The sequence below is a fragment of the Amblyraja radiata genome, chromosome 18, assembly GCF_010909765.2.
Source record: "Amblyraja radiata isolate CabotCenter1 chromosome 18, sAmbRad1.1.pri, whole genome shotgun sequence".
Taxonomy (NCBI): Eukaryota; Metazoa; Chordata; class Chondrichthyes; order Rajiformes; family Rajidae; genus Amblyraja; species Amblyraja radiata.
Genome location: NC_045973.1, coordinates 32,610,234 through 32,626,155, shown reverse-complemented (window position 1 = coordinate 32,626,155; position 15,922 = coordinate 32,610,234). Strand labels below are relative to the sequence as shown.

The window sequence follows — 15,922 nt, the reverse complement described above, 5'->3', positions numbered from 1 at the left end:
TCATTTTTACCTGTATGTCTTTTCATCTGACTGTTAACTTTCTATCTGCACAGATCCTGCCTGATCTGCTGAGTGTTTGATTTAATTTGCTTTACAGATGTCTCAAGCATCTACATTTCTTTTTATACCTTGATTAAGACAAAGACTGTAACTTGCCATAACATGTGCTGAGCAGTATATTTTTTCTCATCTGCATTATCCAGACTTCTGCCTAGACAAATGCCTACTCGTGCCGTACAAGATTTTTCTGCATTATATTTTTATTTCAACCAAGATCTAACTGAATGCTGGAGTAAGTCTGCAGCTGAAGATCTAGTCAAGATCCATATCCAAGACACATTTTGAGAGCCATTACAAACTAACTAGCAGCTAGAGTGAATTTAGTGCATAATAAAAAGTCAAACACGTTGAAATTATTTTAGAAACATAGAAAATTGGTGCAGTAGGCCATTCAGCCGTTGTAGCCAGAAACGTCAATCATGGCTGATCATCCAGAATCAGTACAGGTGCACAACCTTTTATCCGAAAGCCTTGGGACCAGACACTTTTCGTAATTCAGAATTTGTCGGTCTTCGGAAAGGAAATTTTTTAGCGTAGATTTTAATGGCTGGCTCAGTGGTAGAGTGCTCGGCTCATATCCGCAAGGTCGCGAGTTTGCGCCTTGATCCTGGCAGTTACTCGATCGCGAGTTTGAGTCTTCAATGTCGTTATTTCTTGCAGAATAAATGTTTGTATGAAATGCAGTGTAGGAGAGGTGTACTGACTGTGTGGGCAGAACTTTGGAAGTGATTGCCCAACTGTCTAAAAAGCCGCTGTGTCTCCCTGTCCCTGGGATAGCAGGGGGCGATCAAACAGCACAATACCCCCTCCCCCTCCAACTCCAGAGGAATCCGCTCCCCGATGGGCCGCTACAGCGACAAGTGGCAGTTTGCCCACAGCCCGAGCTGCGCCCCCTCATCCGCCGCCCCAAGAACAAGACGTACCTTGCACACCATCAGCTTCTGCCCCTACGTGTTCCTCTGGAGTTGGAGCGGGGCTGGGCTGGAGTTGCTGCTGGCTGTGGGTCTCTGGGATCTCCGTGCTTGCAGTGGGCCTGGGGGTCGGTGGGCGGCGGTGGGAGCTGTGGACCTACGGACCTACCTCCGTGGAGCTAGCCAGCTTCGGAGCGTGGAGAGCTGCGGGGGCGAGCTGCTGCGACCCGACTCCAGTGGATGGTGACACCGGAAGCTCGCGAGTCCACGGTGGGAGACTGCTTTGTGGGGCACCGGCAGCGGCGACTTCTCCCGCCCGAATTAAGGGGTTGAGTGACCTGGAGGGGGGCCTTACAACGCCCGGCGCGGCTGTAAATTGCCGCGGACTTGCTAGCGCCCGCCGGGGGCTCCAACATCAAGACCCGGGGCAGGGCCTTACATCGCCCGGCGTGGCTTTGAGTGGCCGCGGACTTGCTAGCGCCCGCCGGGGGCTTTGACCTCGACTTCGGGAGAGGAATGGAGAGCAGGGGAGAGACAAGTCTTTGCCTTCCATCACAGTGAGGAGGAGACTCACTGTGATGGATGTTTATGTGAATTGAATTGTGTTGGTGTGTGTCTTGGTTCTTTTTTTGTTTGGCTGCAGAAACCAAATTTCGTTTGAACCTCATGTGAGGTTCAAATGACAAATAAAAGGTATTGTTATTATTGTATTGTATTGGTGTCCCGTTGGTCCTGACGTCTCCTGCCACCCCCCTGGACTGGAGCTGAGACTGGGAACTGTACCGCCCTTGCCCCCTCCCTCTGCAACTGCAAACAACCCCACTCTCCTGCAAGGGCGGTACAGTTCCCGGAGGATGGCAGGTGGCCGGAGACGTCAGGACCAACAGGAACCCGCTCCCCGATGGGCCCCTACGACGCCCCGAGCTGCGCCCCGTCATCCGCAACCCAGGTTCCTCTGTAGTTGGAGTGGGGCTGGGCTGGGCTGCTGTTGGCTGTGGGTCTCTGGGTTTTCCGTGCTTGCGGTGGGCCTGGTGGTCGGTGTCCAATTGGTCCTGACGTCTCCGGTGACTGGCACAGTCCTACTGCAATCGCCGACGTGAAGACAGTGCAAAGCCCCCGCGCCGGTGCAATGGGCGGGGAGATGGAGAGGGGAGGGAAGGGGTCACACACATGGCCGGGAAGCAGAGGGGCGTAGGTGAGGTGAAACTGAAGGGAGCGACAATCTGCACTGTGTATCGTGAGTCTACCGTGGGAACTTTTTAACTCAGCGGGCAGGCAGCAGCATATTGTCAATTATTAACCCTCCCGCGCAATATACCCTCACCTTCTCTTTTATGAATGGGGATTTAGTTCCCCTTTCTTCGAGGACCGACCGGAGGTTCCGCTGTCACCTCTGCGGGCCGCCCTCGGCGAACGTTTTCAAGGACCTTTCTTCAAGGACCGAAAAAATGGCCGCTATTCGGAGGTTTTCGTTATTTGGATCTTCGGATAAAAGGTTGTGCATCTGTACCATGTTCCTGTTTTCTCCCTATATCCCTTGATTCCGTTAGCTCTAAGAGTTATATCTAACTCTCTTGAATACATCCAATTAATTGGCCTCCACTGTCTTCTGTGGCAGAGAATTTCACATTCAAAACTCTCTGGTTGAAGATGTTTTTCTTCATCTCGGTCCTAAATGGCCTACCCCTTATTTAAACTGTGATCCCTGGTTCTGGACTCCCTCAACATCGGGAACATTTTTCCTGCATCTAACCTGTCCAATCCCTTAAGAATTTTATATGTTTTTATAATATCCTCTCTCAGCCTAAATTCCAGTGAATATATGCCCAGTCGATCCATTCTTTCATCATATGTCAGTCCCGCCATCCCAGGAATTACGCTGCACTCCCTCAATAGCAAGAATGTCTTTTGTCAAAACTGCACAGAATACTCCAGGTGCGGTCACACCAGGGCCCTGTACAACTGCAGTAGGACCTCCTTGCTCCTATACTCAAATCCTCTTGCTGTGAAGGCCAACATGCCATTTGCTTTCTTCACTGCATGCTTACTTTCACCAGGTCAAGATCCATATCCAAGACACCTAGGTCTCGTTGCACCTCCCCTTTTCCTAATCTGACCTAATTCAGATAATAATCTGCCTTCTTGTTCTTGCCACCAAAGTGGATAACCTCACATGTATCCACATTATACTGCATTTGCCAAGCATCTACCCACATACCCAACCTATCCAAGACACCCTGCAGCCTCATAGCATCCTCCTCGCAGACACACTGCCACCAAACTTTGTGTCATCCCAAAACTTGGAGATGTTACATTTAATTCCTTTGTCTAAATCGTTAATATATATATTGTAAATAACTGGGGTTCCAGCACTGAGCCTTGTGGCACCCCTTTAAAGAGGAGTTCACCTTATCTCAACAGTTAGGGTGAATTTAACAGCTAAGAAAGAATTTAAGAACTTGTTTGAAAACTGATCAAAGGGATAATTTGGCATCAAAATACATCACTATCTCAAAAATAAAACTGTAGGGAATGAACAGGTGAACCTTTTGTGCAAAGTACATGATACAGAGACATTATATATCATAACAAGTACTTTAATTTGTACACATACAATCGAGATGAGTACTGTAGGCTCCGAATCGCAAGTTAAAACCAAAACACAACATGGCTGCCCGCATGCACGACGTGCGTTGGTGCGGGAATCCCGACATGGATTATAGATCCAGGTCAACAGCAGCAAAACCAGACACGGATCAAATCAGCAATACTGTTTGATCTACACCTTTCATCAAGATTGTCCATGCCAGCTGGATTAATGCAAAATGGTAAAGCTCAATAAACTTAGTTTTTCTGTATGCAGGAACAAAAAGGCTCCACAAGGTCCTCTGCCACCATCCGATTGCCCAAGATGTCAAATTAAATTTTTTTACCCCCCCCCCCCCGAAAAATCCCAAGAATAATATTTGGAAATTGATTTTTTTCCTCCTCAGCACTATCAACAAGCTCTTCAGTTTCCTGATGGAAACTATTCCACTACCACCTGCAACAACCCACATTCATATATTTTGTAATCTGCTGCCAAAGTCAACTAACATGAATGGAATCTGCAAAAAAAGACAGTGCTTTCAGCTTAATGCCAATATGTAGATGTAGTTCAAAGCTACAAAATGCGGCAAGCAGGTGTCTAATTATATTTTCTTGTTTATGCGTTTTACTGGCAGGTTCAGCTTCAACATTTAGCAGAAAGGTTGCTGTAATATTTAATTTTTTTAAATTATACAGCGAATAATTCAAAGCGTGCACAAGAGCGTAATTTTGGATTTCTGGAATAACCCTTGAGAGAATATATTTCTGTAATCTAACTTAAGGGGCTGAACAATTCTGAAGAAGGGGTTCGACCCAAAACATCACCCAATCCCTCTCTCCAGAGATGCTGATTCTCCCATTGAGTTACTCCAGCATTTTGTGTCTCTTTGGGCTGAACAATTCAGTACCCTCAAAATTCTCAAACGCGAGAACACTGAAATGTACCCACATACCTCAGATTGATTCAGTGACAGGTAGGGTTGACCATCATGGGAAACTGTTGCAGATTTAGAAACCGTAGGAGGAGCTGTCAAAGGGAAAATATAAACGTAACAAAAAAATATCAAGGGAGGGAGCAATAAACAAGTATAGTCCAGGAGGATCCACAATTACATAGGTTAATGAACCATGCATTAGTCAAGTCAACATTACAAATGTAGACAAAAGTGCTGGAGAAACTCAGCGGGTGCAGCAGCATCTGTGGAGTGAAGGAAATAGGCAACGTTTCTAGTCTGAAGAAGGGTTTCGGCCCGAAACGTTGCCCATTTCCTTCGCTCCATAGATGCTGCTGCACCCGCTGAGTTTCTCCAGCACTTTTGTCTACCTTCGATTTTCCAGCATCTGCAGTTCCTTCTTAAACACCAACATTACAAATGACTGGTATTAAAGTTACACAAGTTTACTACCAAAGTTTCACCCGCAACTATTGCAGGAGGACGACCAGTTTTATTCTAATAGAGCAGGGGCTCCCAACCTTCTTTGTCCCGTTTACCCCTTGGAACTTTAATAGCACATAAGAATGTTATTTCACTTATTTATGAACTAATGATGAACAGATACCGGTATACCAGAACCAAACATAGTCAATCAATGAGAAAAAATGTACAAATCCAGAATCAACAAATTTACCCCCTGGGGGCAAACTTATCCCAGGTTGGGAACCCCTGTAATAGAGATATAGTTTACAAATAGTCATTTTCTTGGGCAACTCCTCAGAATCTAGTCCAACTTGTACTGACTTTGGGTTTTATGGGTCCCAAATTGGCAAAAGCGCCAACAATGGCTGCCGCAGATGGATGACAGTGCCCGCTGAATGGTAGTTTGTGCAAGATGGTCTGTAGTTTCTGTAAGGCCATGATGCGCTCCCAATGCATGGTACAGAGGACTGATTCCCAGGAGTAATTAGGGATGTAGCAAGTCTTCATAGAACCTTTGAGCATGTCTTTGATAATTTTCCTCTGTCCACTTGGTAATCTCTCATGACAATGCTAAAAAAAGTGCTGTGATACAGCATTAGAAACAGCCATCCCAGAACAGAGACAGTGCTTCCAGTTTGATGTATTTGGAGCTTACAGTTCTCCAAGAACATATGTTAAAGAAATGTAAGAAACATGTAAAAATGTAAGAACATTAAAGAAATGTAAGAAAATTTAAAATTGATGGAATAAATTTCCAGTATTAATTTTATAGAAATATAAATCAGGAATTGTGTTGAGATGTCCTCCATAGAAACATAAAAAAATAAGTGCAGGAGTAGGCCATTCGGCCCTTCGAGCCAACACCGTCATTCAATATGAACTTGGCTGATCATCTAAAATCAGTACCTCGTTTCTACTTTTCCCCCCATATCCCTTTAAGAGCTAAATCTAACTCTTGAAAACATCCAGTGAATTGGCCTCCGCTGCCTTCTGTGGCAGAGAATTCCAGATTCACAACTCTGTTGGAACTAAACCAGGAAATTAACATAATTAAAGTAAACCAAAATAGGACGTACATGGTAAATGGTAGCGAATTGAGGAATGCAGCTGAACAGAGGGATCTAGGAATAATTGTGCATAGTTCCCTGAAGATGTAATCTCATGTAAATAGGGTGGTAAAGAAAGCTTTTGGTGTGCTGGCCTTTATAAATCAGCATTGAGTATAGAAGTTGGGATGTAATGTTAAAATTGTACAAGGCATTGGTGAGGCCAATTCTGGAGTATGGTGTACAATTTTGGTCGCCAAATTATAGGAAAGATGTCAATACGTAGAGAGTACAGGGGAGATTTACTAGCATGTTACCAGGGTTTCAGCACCTAAGTTACAGAGAAAGGTTTGAACAAGTTAGGTCTTTATTCTTTGGAGCGCAGAAGGTTAAGTAGGGACTTGATAGAGGTCTTTAAAATGATGAGACGGATAGACAGAGTTGACGTGGATAAGCTTTTCCCATTGAGAGTAGGGAAGATTCAAACAAGAGGACATGATTTGAGAATTAAGGGACAGAAGTTTAGGGGTAACATGAGGGGGAACTTCTTTACTCAAAGAGTGGTAGCTGTGTGGAATGAGCTTCCAGTGGAAGTGGTGGAGGCAGGTTCGATTTTATCATTTAAAAATAAATTGGATAGGTATATGGACGGGAAAGGAATGGAGGGTTATGGTCTGAGTGCAGGTAGATGGGACTTGGTGAGAGTAAGTGTTCGGCACGGACTAGAAGGGCCGAGATGGCCTGTTTCCGTGCTGTAATTGTTATATGGTTAAAGTGAATTTAGATCAGAATGATTCGAAGAACAGTATAGAAATGTTACATTCTAATCAAGCAGCAGTGATAAATTAGGACGTTAGTGCACTCTATTAAGATTCAAGGTCTCAGATACTAATACATTAGAAGCCACATAGTTGGGACATTGTATGACTCTTAAAACACCTCCAACGGCATCCAAAGCCTCAATGGCAGGCAGAAAAGCCAACTAATAACTCCCTGATGACAAATTCCATATGGAATACTAATAATGAGCCACGTGGTAAGATTCAAGTCCCCACTCATATCTCATTAGAGATGCCCATTTTTTTCATTAAATTTTGAGCAGCAAATTTCCTATTAAGGCAACATCAAGATTTCTCAGTTATTATAGAGTATATTCTCAGGTACAGATGTAATTCTTTAACAAATACTCTGTGCAGTTACAAAGACCAACAGTTAAGTAGTAAACAGTATTAATAAAATATTATGTTAAAAACTAGACATCCCACCTGTGATTACAGCAGGTGCCTGGTAAGTTGCCACACCTTGCTGTGTGGAATCCGAAGAACCACTTTGGTGACCATAATCTTGTGAATACGGCGCCTAAAGCAGACATATAACAGTAAAATCACTAACAATTTTCTTGGCTGGGCATTACTCTCCTCTCACAATGCAGCATTGTATTGCAACTTCACATACAAATAAGTGTAGGCAGGTGTAGGCTAGGATTTACTGAAACCTCATCTGTCATACAGGATCAAATTGAGGATTGTCAAAAGGTATTTACTATTTTTTTTAAAAAACAAATGGAACAAGGCCACTCAACTGCCCTGGAGAATATGATGACAAGCTGCCTTCTTGAACTGCTGCAGTTCGTGTGAAGTTACATCCACAGAGCTTTTAAAATCATTTGGATCGTGTTAAAAAAAGACAATTGGATTACATTACCAAAAACACGGAAAATGTAGCAATCAGGAGAATATACACTCAGAATAAATATCCTTCCACAGAATTAATTTCAAGGATTAACAGCCATCAGTGGTGATGCTCAAGGGAGTCCTTAAACTCATTGCACTGCTAAGCAGCACAAAATAAGTGGTCTTAACTTTTGCCTTTTCTCAACTCCACAATAATCACAAAAAATGCCTACAATTATGCACTGCAATAATTTTTCTAAACATACTTGATCATATTGATTGTAGCCATCTTGTCCTGGCTGGAAGTAGTTATAGTCAATATTTCCATCTTCTGATCCTTGTTGCACCTACAGCAGGTAAAAATGCATGCGACTGAAGCAACGGTAATCCCATTTTCAAACGTTAACAATTGCACAGTACAGGAGCTGGTTCAAGTTCACAGAAATAGTTTGTTGCAGCGGAGTAACCAGTTGGCACTCAAGGCTCACACTGAAGAACCCCTATGGTCAAGAGAGAAGAGCAATGCGTGTTTGGAACTGTAACCTAAATGAGGATTAGTACTCGAGAAAAATAAAGAACACATCGTAAAATGCAGCAACCTTGACAGCCTACAGCTTTTGACGGGTCCACATTTATGACCAACTCAGGCAAACTGCATCCACATTGTGCAGGATTAATATGGATTATAAGTAGATGAGTACTTTTAAACGAGGTGGTGGTCATCACCTTAAATGTAAATAAGATACTGCTGTCATACTAAATAACTAAATAGGCAGTACAACTAACATATGTAGGAAAACCACATAAAAGAGACCATTACCTGGCTCGACGACCACTGGGCAGCAGCTATAGCTGTGATTGCAACAGCTGACGAACTGATCTTATTACCATCAGAAAGGATATGGTCCCTAAGATAAACAGTTCATTATGGATTTATGAGGATATCAAAATGAGTACAGGAGCAACCAGTTTTCACTTAGAAAGGGAAATCTATGCCAGAGTCCAGACCTAATTTTCAGGGCACAACAGGTGTGCTTTCCCGTTTAATAAACCAAACCTTCCTATTACTCTGGAAACGTGCTATGATCAGAACCGGTAAAGTATCCATTCAGCGAGGTGCCAAAAAAGAATTGGCACCATGGATAGGAAGCAACATTGGAGTGTTATGTGATACCAAAGTCTCTTCCAGCCAGAGTTCACCACTTTAGCCACACGGTTCTAGCTGGTGGCATGCAAATTTATAGATAGCAAACTACATTTTTTCAGATAATTTTAAGATATAAAACATGGGAAAGGAAAAACAAAATGAGAAGTGTAGCTTTAACCCATTTCCCATCAGCTCAAACTGAGCATTATGGAATGGAGTGGAATACTTCATCACATATGCAATTAGGTTTCAGATAACACATTTTAGGTTTGCAAGCTTTAAAAAACCTTTCAGAAAAAGGAATCTATATCAAAATATTGCAGCTGTACTTAAAAGGTTTTAACATTCGGAGACAACCTACTTTTTTAGAGATTTGGCAAAATCAACATTAATAGTTCGCCCATCAATATTTAATGGAGGTTGTAGTGCAAGCAGTATCTGAATAAGATGAGAAGCTTCCTGTAAAAGGAGGGAAAAAAATCACAATTTTAAAGAATACATTCCATTTTTATTTTTTTAAATATCGCCTGGCTCAGTAGTGCAGAATGAACAGCTTCCGAAAAACAACCTACAAGAATCTAATAAGTTGACAAAGCTAGTAAAATAAGCCTTAGGACATAATGGAACTTGGTAGCCCACCAAATATTATACATAATATTGCAAATTCCATTGTCTTGTGAAAGCTGAGCCATGACATCAATGAATAGGCGTCAATGTGCATGTAGATCAGGGAACAATTACATAAAAGATCAAGTTCTCTATGAAATCGTTTTTTTTTTTAAATTGCGTCTCTATTGAGCACGTTGTCCATAAAACTGACTTTAAATTCCTTCAGAAGACGTGATCTCCAAAATGACTCCACCCCACTAGTAATAAACTGGCTTCTTAATAAACATGCCAATGCTCATCATATCCCAAATTACTTCTTGCAGAGCAATAATTACTTGAACGTCTTGCTATCTCAATTTACATAAAACATTCAAGCAAAGAGTTGGCTACAATGCTTTCACAGAGCATGAATTGATTCAATATCTTAGTCACAATAACCCTGTGGCAATATGATCACTTTATGATATGTCATTATGTAAGAGGGAATATAAAACTTACAAAAGACGAATCCAGCTGAACAAAGGCGAACCCCCTGTTTAATTGGGTCTGTTTGTCCTTGATCAACCTTACATTTGCAGTGGAAAGCACAGCATATGGAGCCAATGCACTCAGGATAGATTCCATTGGCGTGTGTGGGCCTATGTTTCTTAAAATAATGGCTGTTGACAATTAAAATGATATTAGAATACAATGGCAACTTTTATATGTAAGGTCAAATGACTACGGTTTCAATCTTGCTCCATACATAATTTAAGTTGTAACCTGGTCATTGGAATATTGATGACCAAATTAGTTTGGAGCCAATCAGATTTTTTAAAAAAATAAATAAAAAAAATCAGACAGCAGCCAGTTCACAACAAAATCCCAATCCAAAAATGTAAAAATATTGTTATGATTGGAATGTAGAAGCAGTTCTACCAAGCAACAGATGACGAATGTGAAAAGCATCATATTCTGTTATCAATATATCCCACCTCTAACAAAATTAAAATGAACATGCACCTTCCATTTAAAAACAGAAGATGACTGTACAACACCTTTCCTCCCTTGGTTTCAAATACTCAAATGTACAAGGATTTTATTTCCTTTACTCTCCTCATTCTTCCAGTATTGTTAGATGAACATATGTTTAACTCAAAGTGCTGCTCACAACGTTAGGAAGCACGACACCTCGCAGGATACTGAAATTTTGGTTTTAACTGTCAACTGCATTGATCGATTTTCTTTCACATAGAAAGGCAGTCCTAAGTCATTTCAATGAAACAACACTGGCTTCAAAGTTCCAAGTGCCTTCAATGTATTTAACAACCATAGCTTTAAATTTAGAACTAAAGAAAGAGGGACTCTGCAAGTTAATTCCAAATTTCCCCAAAGAATTCCTGTAAATAAATTAAAGATGTTTGAAACCATATACAATTTAACACAGTGACATCAGTTTGTCATATATATTGGCTAGTGAGTGGAACCAAAGACAAAACCACTTTACCATATTGAATCTTATCAAATGTTGATCAGATCAATACATATTTATACACCTTGTGGGGGCCAAATAAAGCCAACCTCAAAATATTATACCAAGCGATAAATTTGCTTTATTTAAAAACTTACTGTCATTTGCATAGTCAGACATAAATGGCTCTCCTTGCACACGAACTTGCTCTTCTTCAGTTTCTGGAAGAAATTAAGAAATATCAATCATCCAATCATAGAGCAAGCTCCGGAAGGGTGAATGAGAAGAGGTAAGATGGTGAGAACCAAGGCACTTGCTAATTATTTTCAATGCAATATCCTCAACATGAAAAGAACAGAACTATTAAAATTTGTGTTTGTTCATTGAGATTAAATTGTCAATAAATAATATAGTTACTAACAGGTCATACTGCAAAGATAAAGAATGTTCACATTTTTACCAACATCAAGAACCTATGAACAACACCTATTCTTTAGCACTCAACATCACTTCAGGTTAATTTTGACGGGCAATGTGATCACCCCTATGATTCCCTCTGCAAATTTCTCTAGTAGGTGCACTGAAAAAGCATTAACAACTTCAAGCCCACCGCGGTGTGAAATAACATTTTTGAAACCATACCAATCAAATGTTGTAATCTCTCAGCACTGCTTACCAGGCTTCTGAGCATCACATTTAAAGCATCTTTCACGTCGCTTGAAATTAGTCACTCCACACTAGCAAACAAAATAGAAAGATGTATGTAGCAACATTATCTATACAATAACCCTTGTTTCCGTTATCTCTTCAACATGAAATATAGGACAGATTGCAAACAAAAATCCAAATTTTGGGATTGGCAGCTAGATTTGTAAAACAGAGACAAAACTTAAAAACTGTGGTAAAATACGAAGTGCTTGAGGAAACTAGCAAGTCAGGCAGCATCTGTAGAGGGAATTTAATAGACTGATCAGGTGGAAGAAGGGCTCCAGAAAAGTCAACTGTCCATTCCCTCCACTGATGCTGCCTGACCCGCTGAGTTCCTCCTACCAGTTTTTAGATTGTTTTCAAGAATCCAGCATTTGTAGTTTCCTGTGCCTTCAATAAAACCTGTGGTATCACCTGTGCTAATTTATAACATAGCTGCTTAATTTTGAGAATCTGATTTAAATCAAGTTTTACATCTCTTGTCTATTTTCTGGCTGCTACTGAGAAGTTTGAGTGGATGGGCGAGCATGGCATGGAAACAATACATTTCCTACATCAATATACCTCATCCCAAGAAGTATGAAATTGTATAAAAAACATTACAGCTAGTCGTCGCCAGCTGATAAGTTCTAAAAAGGAAGTGTTTTCCCTTAATCGTAGCATAACAGAGTCCCGTGCTACCATCCCTAATTTACATGCTGGTTTAAGCTTTCCAAAGGGGAAACATGAGATGGTATAAGCACGTAATATTACACAATTAACAGAATGTTCACAACAGTAACATTGCAATCTTAGCAAAGTTATATGGTGAAAGAGAAACACGGAATAAATTTTGTGCATAAATTGTTAGGCCTTTCCTAGAAAACAAATTCATGAAATGAGCACACCACATAATTCTTCACTGTCCTATCATTCATTTAAAGTAGGATAGATCCAAATCCCAAATCCATTTATTCCATGGTCACATTTCTGTCAATTAATCTGCATCTCGGCTCTAAAATCCCCGAATACCCCAACATCTTAAGCCATTGTTCAATGAGAACAAGATTTTCACCTTTTTTAACGTGTTTTCCAAATTCTCTAGACTCAGCATTCATTTTAAGAATGTGTTATAAAAGACGGAGAGACGTTAGTTTAACATTAAAAAATTTAAATAGCTCAATCCAAACACCTAACTTTCTACTTGGAACAAAATACAAAGTGGGAAGGAAGGCAAAAGTACGCATGCACATCCCCTGCTCCAAAAATAACACTTTGACATAGTCCATGCACTTTCTGAAGCTCATGGCCAATGGAAACAAAACAACAATTAACCTTCTCCACTGATGCATACTGATTTATTAGAAATGGCCCACAGATCATCTGTTAATGGCTAACGGGTAAAATTCCAGATCACTAGGTAACAGAGCGAAAAGGCTCTCAAACTCTGTTCTACTAATCTATACAATACCCAGGTGCAACAATAAATCAGTAACGGTTCTAAATGCTTGCATCCAAAATAACATTGTTAAAACAGCATTAGTTTTGAGTAACAGTACTACTATGATTTTCTTAACACAAATTGGATAAAGTGCAACTGATGAATTAGGAACACCATTTATGTTATGCACCATTTAGGTTATAACTCGATTTCAGACTAGAGCATCACTTAAATGTTCCTTTGGAAATCGAAAAGCAAAAAACCAAAAGCTGTCTTGGGTAAAATAGCCGTTACAGGAAAAAAAAACTTTCCATATAATCTCGCCGCAGTATTCACACACCATCTCATAAGAACACAGCAGCAACTTCAATATGTGGCCACTGAAATTGACACGCAATCACTTCAATTGACAGTTATGCAATGACAGTATAATATGCTGCCATTAGTATTTTTAGCTTGCAGTAACTAAAATAAATGTAGTTATTTAAGACTTAGTTTTGAAAGAGCAGCAGGAAAAATAACTTTATTATGTCAAATTTGAAACTATTGGGTTTTAACAAATAACTTACAAATTTAATTTGTTCATGCATGAGACAAAAATTCAATAACAAGCATGAGTTTGCTGCAGTTAATTTTTACTACCTTGTTGCAGCCCCAGTCTTCAAAAGGCTTTGTGCTGTAATGCATCGAGACTGACTTTCCAAGAATTGTAAGATACCGCTGCTGCAAACGAAAGGGCAAGTCAAAATCTACATAAAGTAACAGATTTCCTTTAGACGACACAGATCACACGGGTTGCGAGTTCAAGAAATTTGATTCGCCTGGAAACAGATGATTTAGTCTCCCAGATAATGTTCTACTTCAGAGCTGAAAGTGGGTCACAACTCTTGAAAGAGGGACACATATGATTTCCATCCCCCCTCCCCCTTACCAGCTAAAATACCAATCTAATGCTGGCTTGAAGGTAAATTGTTGATTCTTCACTGATACAACAAACATTAAATGCTGCATTTTGTTTGCCTTCTACACTTTCCTCACTTACTCTGCAAAATTAAACTTCACCCTGAGATTACTGCTTTAATTTACAATATGACATCACTCCCTCAATTCAAGTATTGCATTGTCTAAGTTATTAGAAATATAGATTTTGTCATCTGCAAAAATTAGGACATCTCCACAAAACATCCAGCTTCTTGTTTACAGTTCAGAAGCTGGACGTTCGATTCATCAAGATACTGTACCTAATTCCATAACTAGCACATGTCTCAAGCTTTAAATGAACAGCAGCCAAGAAATGCTTACTCAACTGCTCAAATGCCCTCACTAATTTTAAGGTAACTGAGGTTCTCCAAAACAGCTAAGTGAATGAAAAACAAAGCGTATTGAACATTTGTTCCCCCTTAGCTCCAGAACGTGTATATACATTTCTAACCTTGACTATGTATACCACATGCTACAAACACAGAGCACTAACAAATCAGTGCCTCCCCTTAAATACAAGGTGGTTTGAATGGACTGGAAATTATCATGGCTCCGATTTCCTTCTCTCTCCCGATACAAAAACAGAAACTAGAAGTCACATTCATGAAAATCAGACCAACAAAGCAAACATGAACTGCATTTTACTGGAATTTAAAACAGAACAAAGCACTGAAGACTCTGCATCACTGGAGTTCGTTTGCATGTGGAAGAGGGAAAGACCCAAAAAGCAAGCACTTATGATGTACGACGTTTGCACAGGTACGAGGACAACAAAATAAATGGTGCAGTATTGCATAATAGAGGCATCCTTAAAATGTACTTGGGAATGTGTCGTATGATACAGGGCATTAAAATGAGCAACTAATCACAACTCGTTTATCCTTTTTACTGCAAGCAGTTAAGCTCATGACCACAAAAGCTGATAAAAATGTAACCACCCATAAAATAACTTGTGTCTGTTCCATAAATGTAATAGAAGGGCAATGGTATTTGAGGGAAAGGGTAATATTTGGTGCCTCTAGGTCTTTTCTGCAGCATGAATACTTGATCTTTCCCCCTCCAATAAAGCTAGACGTGATGAAGCAACCTGGTTGGCTTCCATCCATCTTGTTGCGTCCTGCAAGTGATTAAACTCCACGAAGGCGAAACCACGGCTTTGACCTAGAGACAGCATTCAGATATAGACGGGATTGTGTTAGTCAGTGTGTTTAAAGCATCCATTCATCATGTCGCCACGTGTTTTGTAAAAATGTCTATATTTGTGTGGCTTCATAAGTAGGCTTATTGGCTTTTGTTTTGTCATATAAGTAAACAAATACATTTAAAGACATTTTCAAGAATGTACTTGAAATTTTACACATTCTGTAGCATTTTTATCTCCCATTAACAGCCTATCCTCTTCCAACTTTAGATTTAGACAGTTATAATTTAAAATTAAACACTCTTAGTTATAACCTACCTGCATTAAAATACTTCACCATTCAAACAAATTAGCTAGCTTCCTATATCTCAGTATTTTGCAATGTTCCTCCCACTAGATTAAAACTTGGGCATCCAGTAATGCACCATTTCATGGTTGGACCAATCTCCACAAGGATATAATCAACAACAGCTATGTGCTTCGCTAAAGTAGAACAAACACATCAAATAGACAACACTGCAGCCAGTAGGCAAAAGGCTAGTTCTAAATGTTTAGGTCTCAGTGGTAGTATTGCTAAATACAATTCTCACCACTCCCAAAGAAATGTATCAGAAAACTCTTGCCATGTGCAAGCGGTCATGTAAATGCAGTGCTTGAAGGGTCAATAACATTCCCATGGTCTAAATTGCACAAACTCTCTGAGCAATGCCCTTTCAAGGTGAAGTACAATAGGCTGCCTTCCTAACAACAATATTGCTTAAGAACATCT

At 40.3% G+C, this 15,922-nt stretch overlaps 1 protein-coding gene across 5 annotated transcripts in view; it reads right to left on the bottom strand.

The window, feature by feature from the left end:
- Positions 1–15,922, bottom strand: part of LOC116983354 (RNA-binding protein 5-like) — a 40,906-nt gene that overhangs the window by 10,462 nt on the left and 14,522 nt on the right. For 2 of the 5 annotated variants that reach the window (XM_033037073.1, XM_033037071.1), the window contains exons 6-15: positions 15,100–15,173; positions 13,674–13,754; positions 11,580–11,640; positions 11,062–11,124; positions 9,952–10,112; positions 9,206–9,303; positions 8,518–8,605; positions 7,961–8,044; positions 7,290–7,380; positions 4,514–4,587 (exon numbers count right to left, since the gene is read on the bottom strand). In XM_033037073.1, the coding sequence (XP_032892964.1) occupies positions 4,514–4,587; positions 7,290–7,380; positions 7,961–8,044; positions 8,518–8,605; positions 9,206–9,303; positions 9,952–10,112; positions 11,062–11,124; positions 11,580–11,640; positions 13,674–13,754; positions 15,100–15,173 (875 nt within the window). Of the gene's footprint in view, positions 1–4,513; positions 4,588–7,289; positions 7,384–7,960; positions 8,045–8,517; positions 8,606–9,205; positions 9,304–9,951; positions 10,113–11,061; positions 11,125–11,579; positions 11,641–13,673; positions 13,755–14,950; positions 15,174–15,922 lie in introns of all 5 variants that reach the window. The other 3 variants (XM_033037072.1, XM_033037075.1, XM_033037074.1) reach the window with 3 other exon arrangements.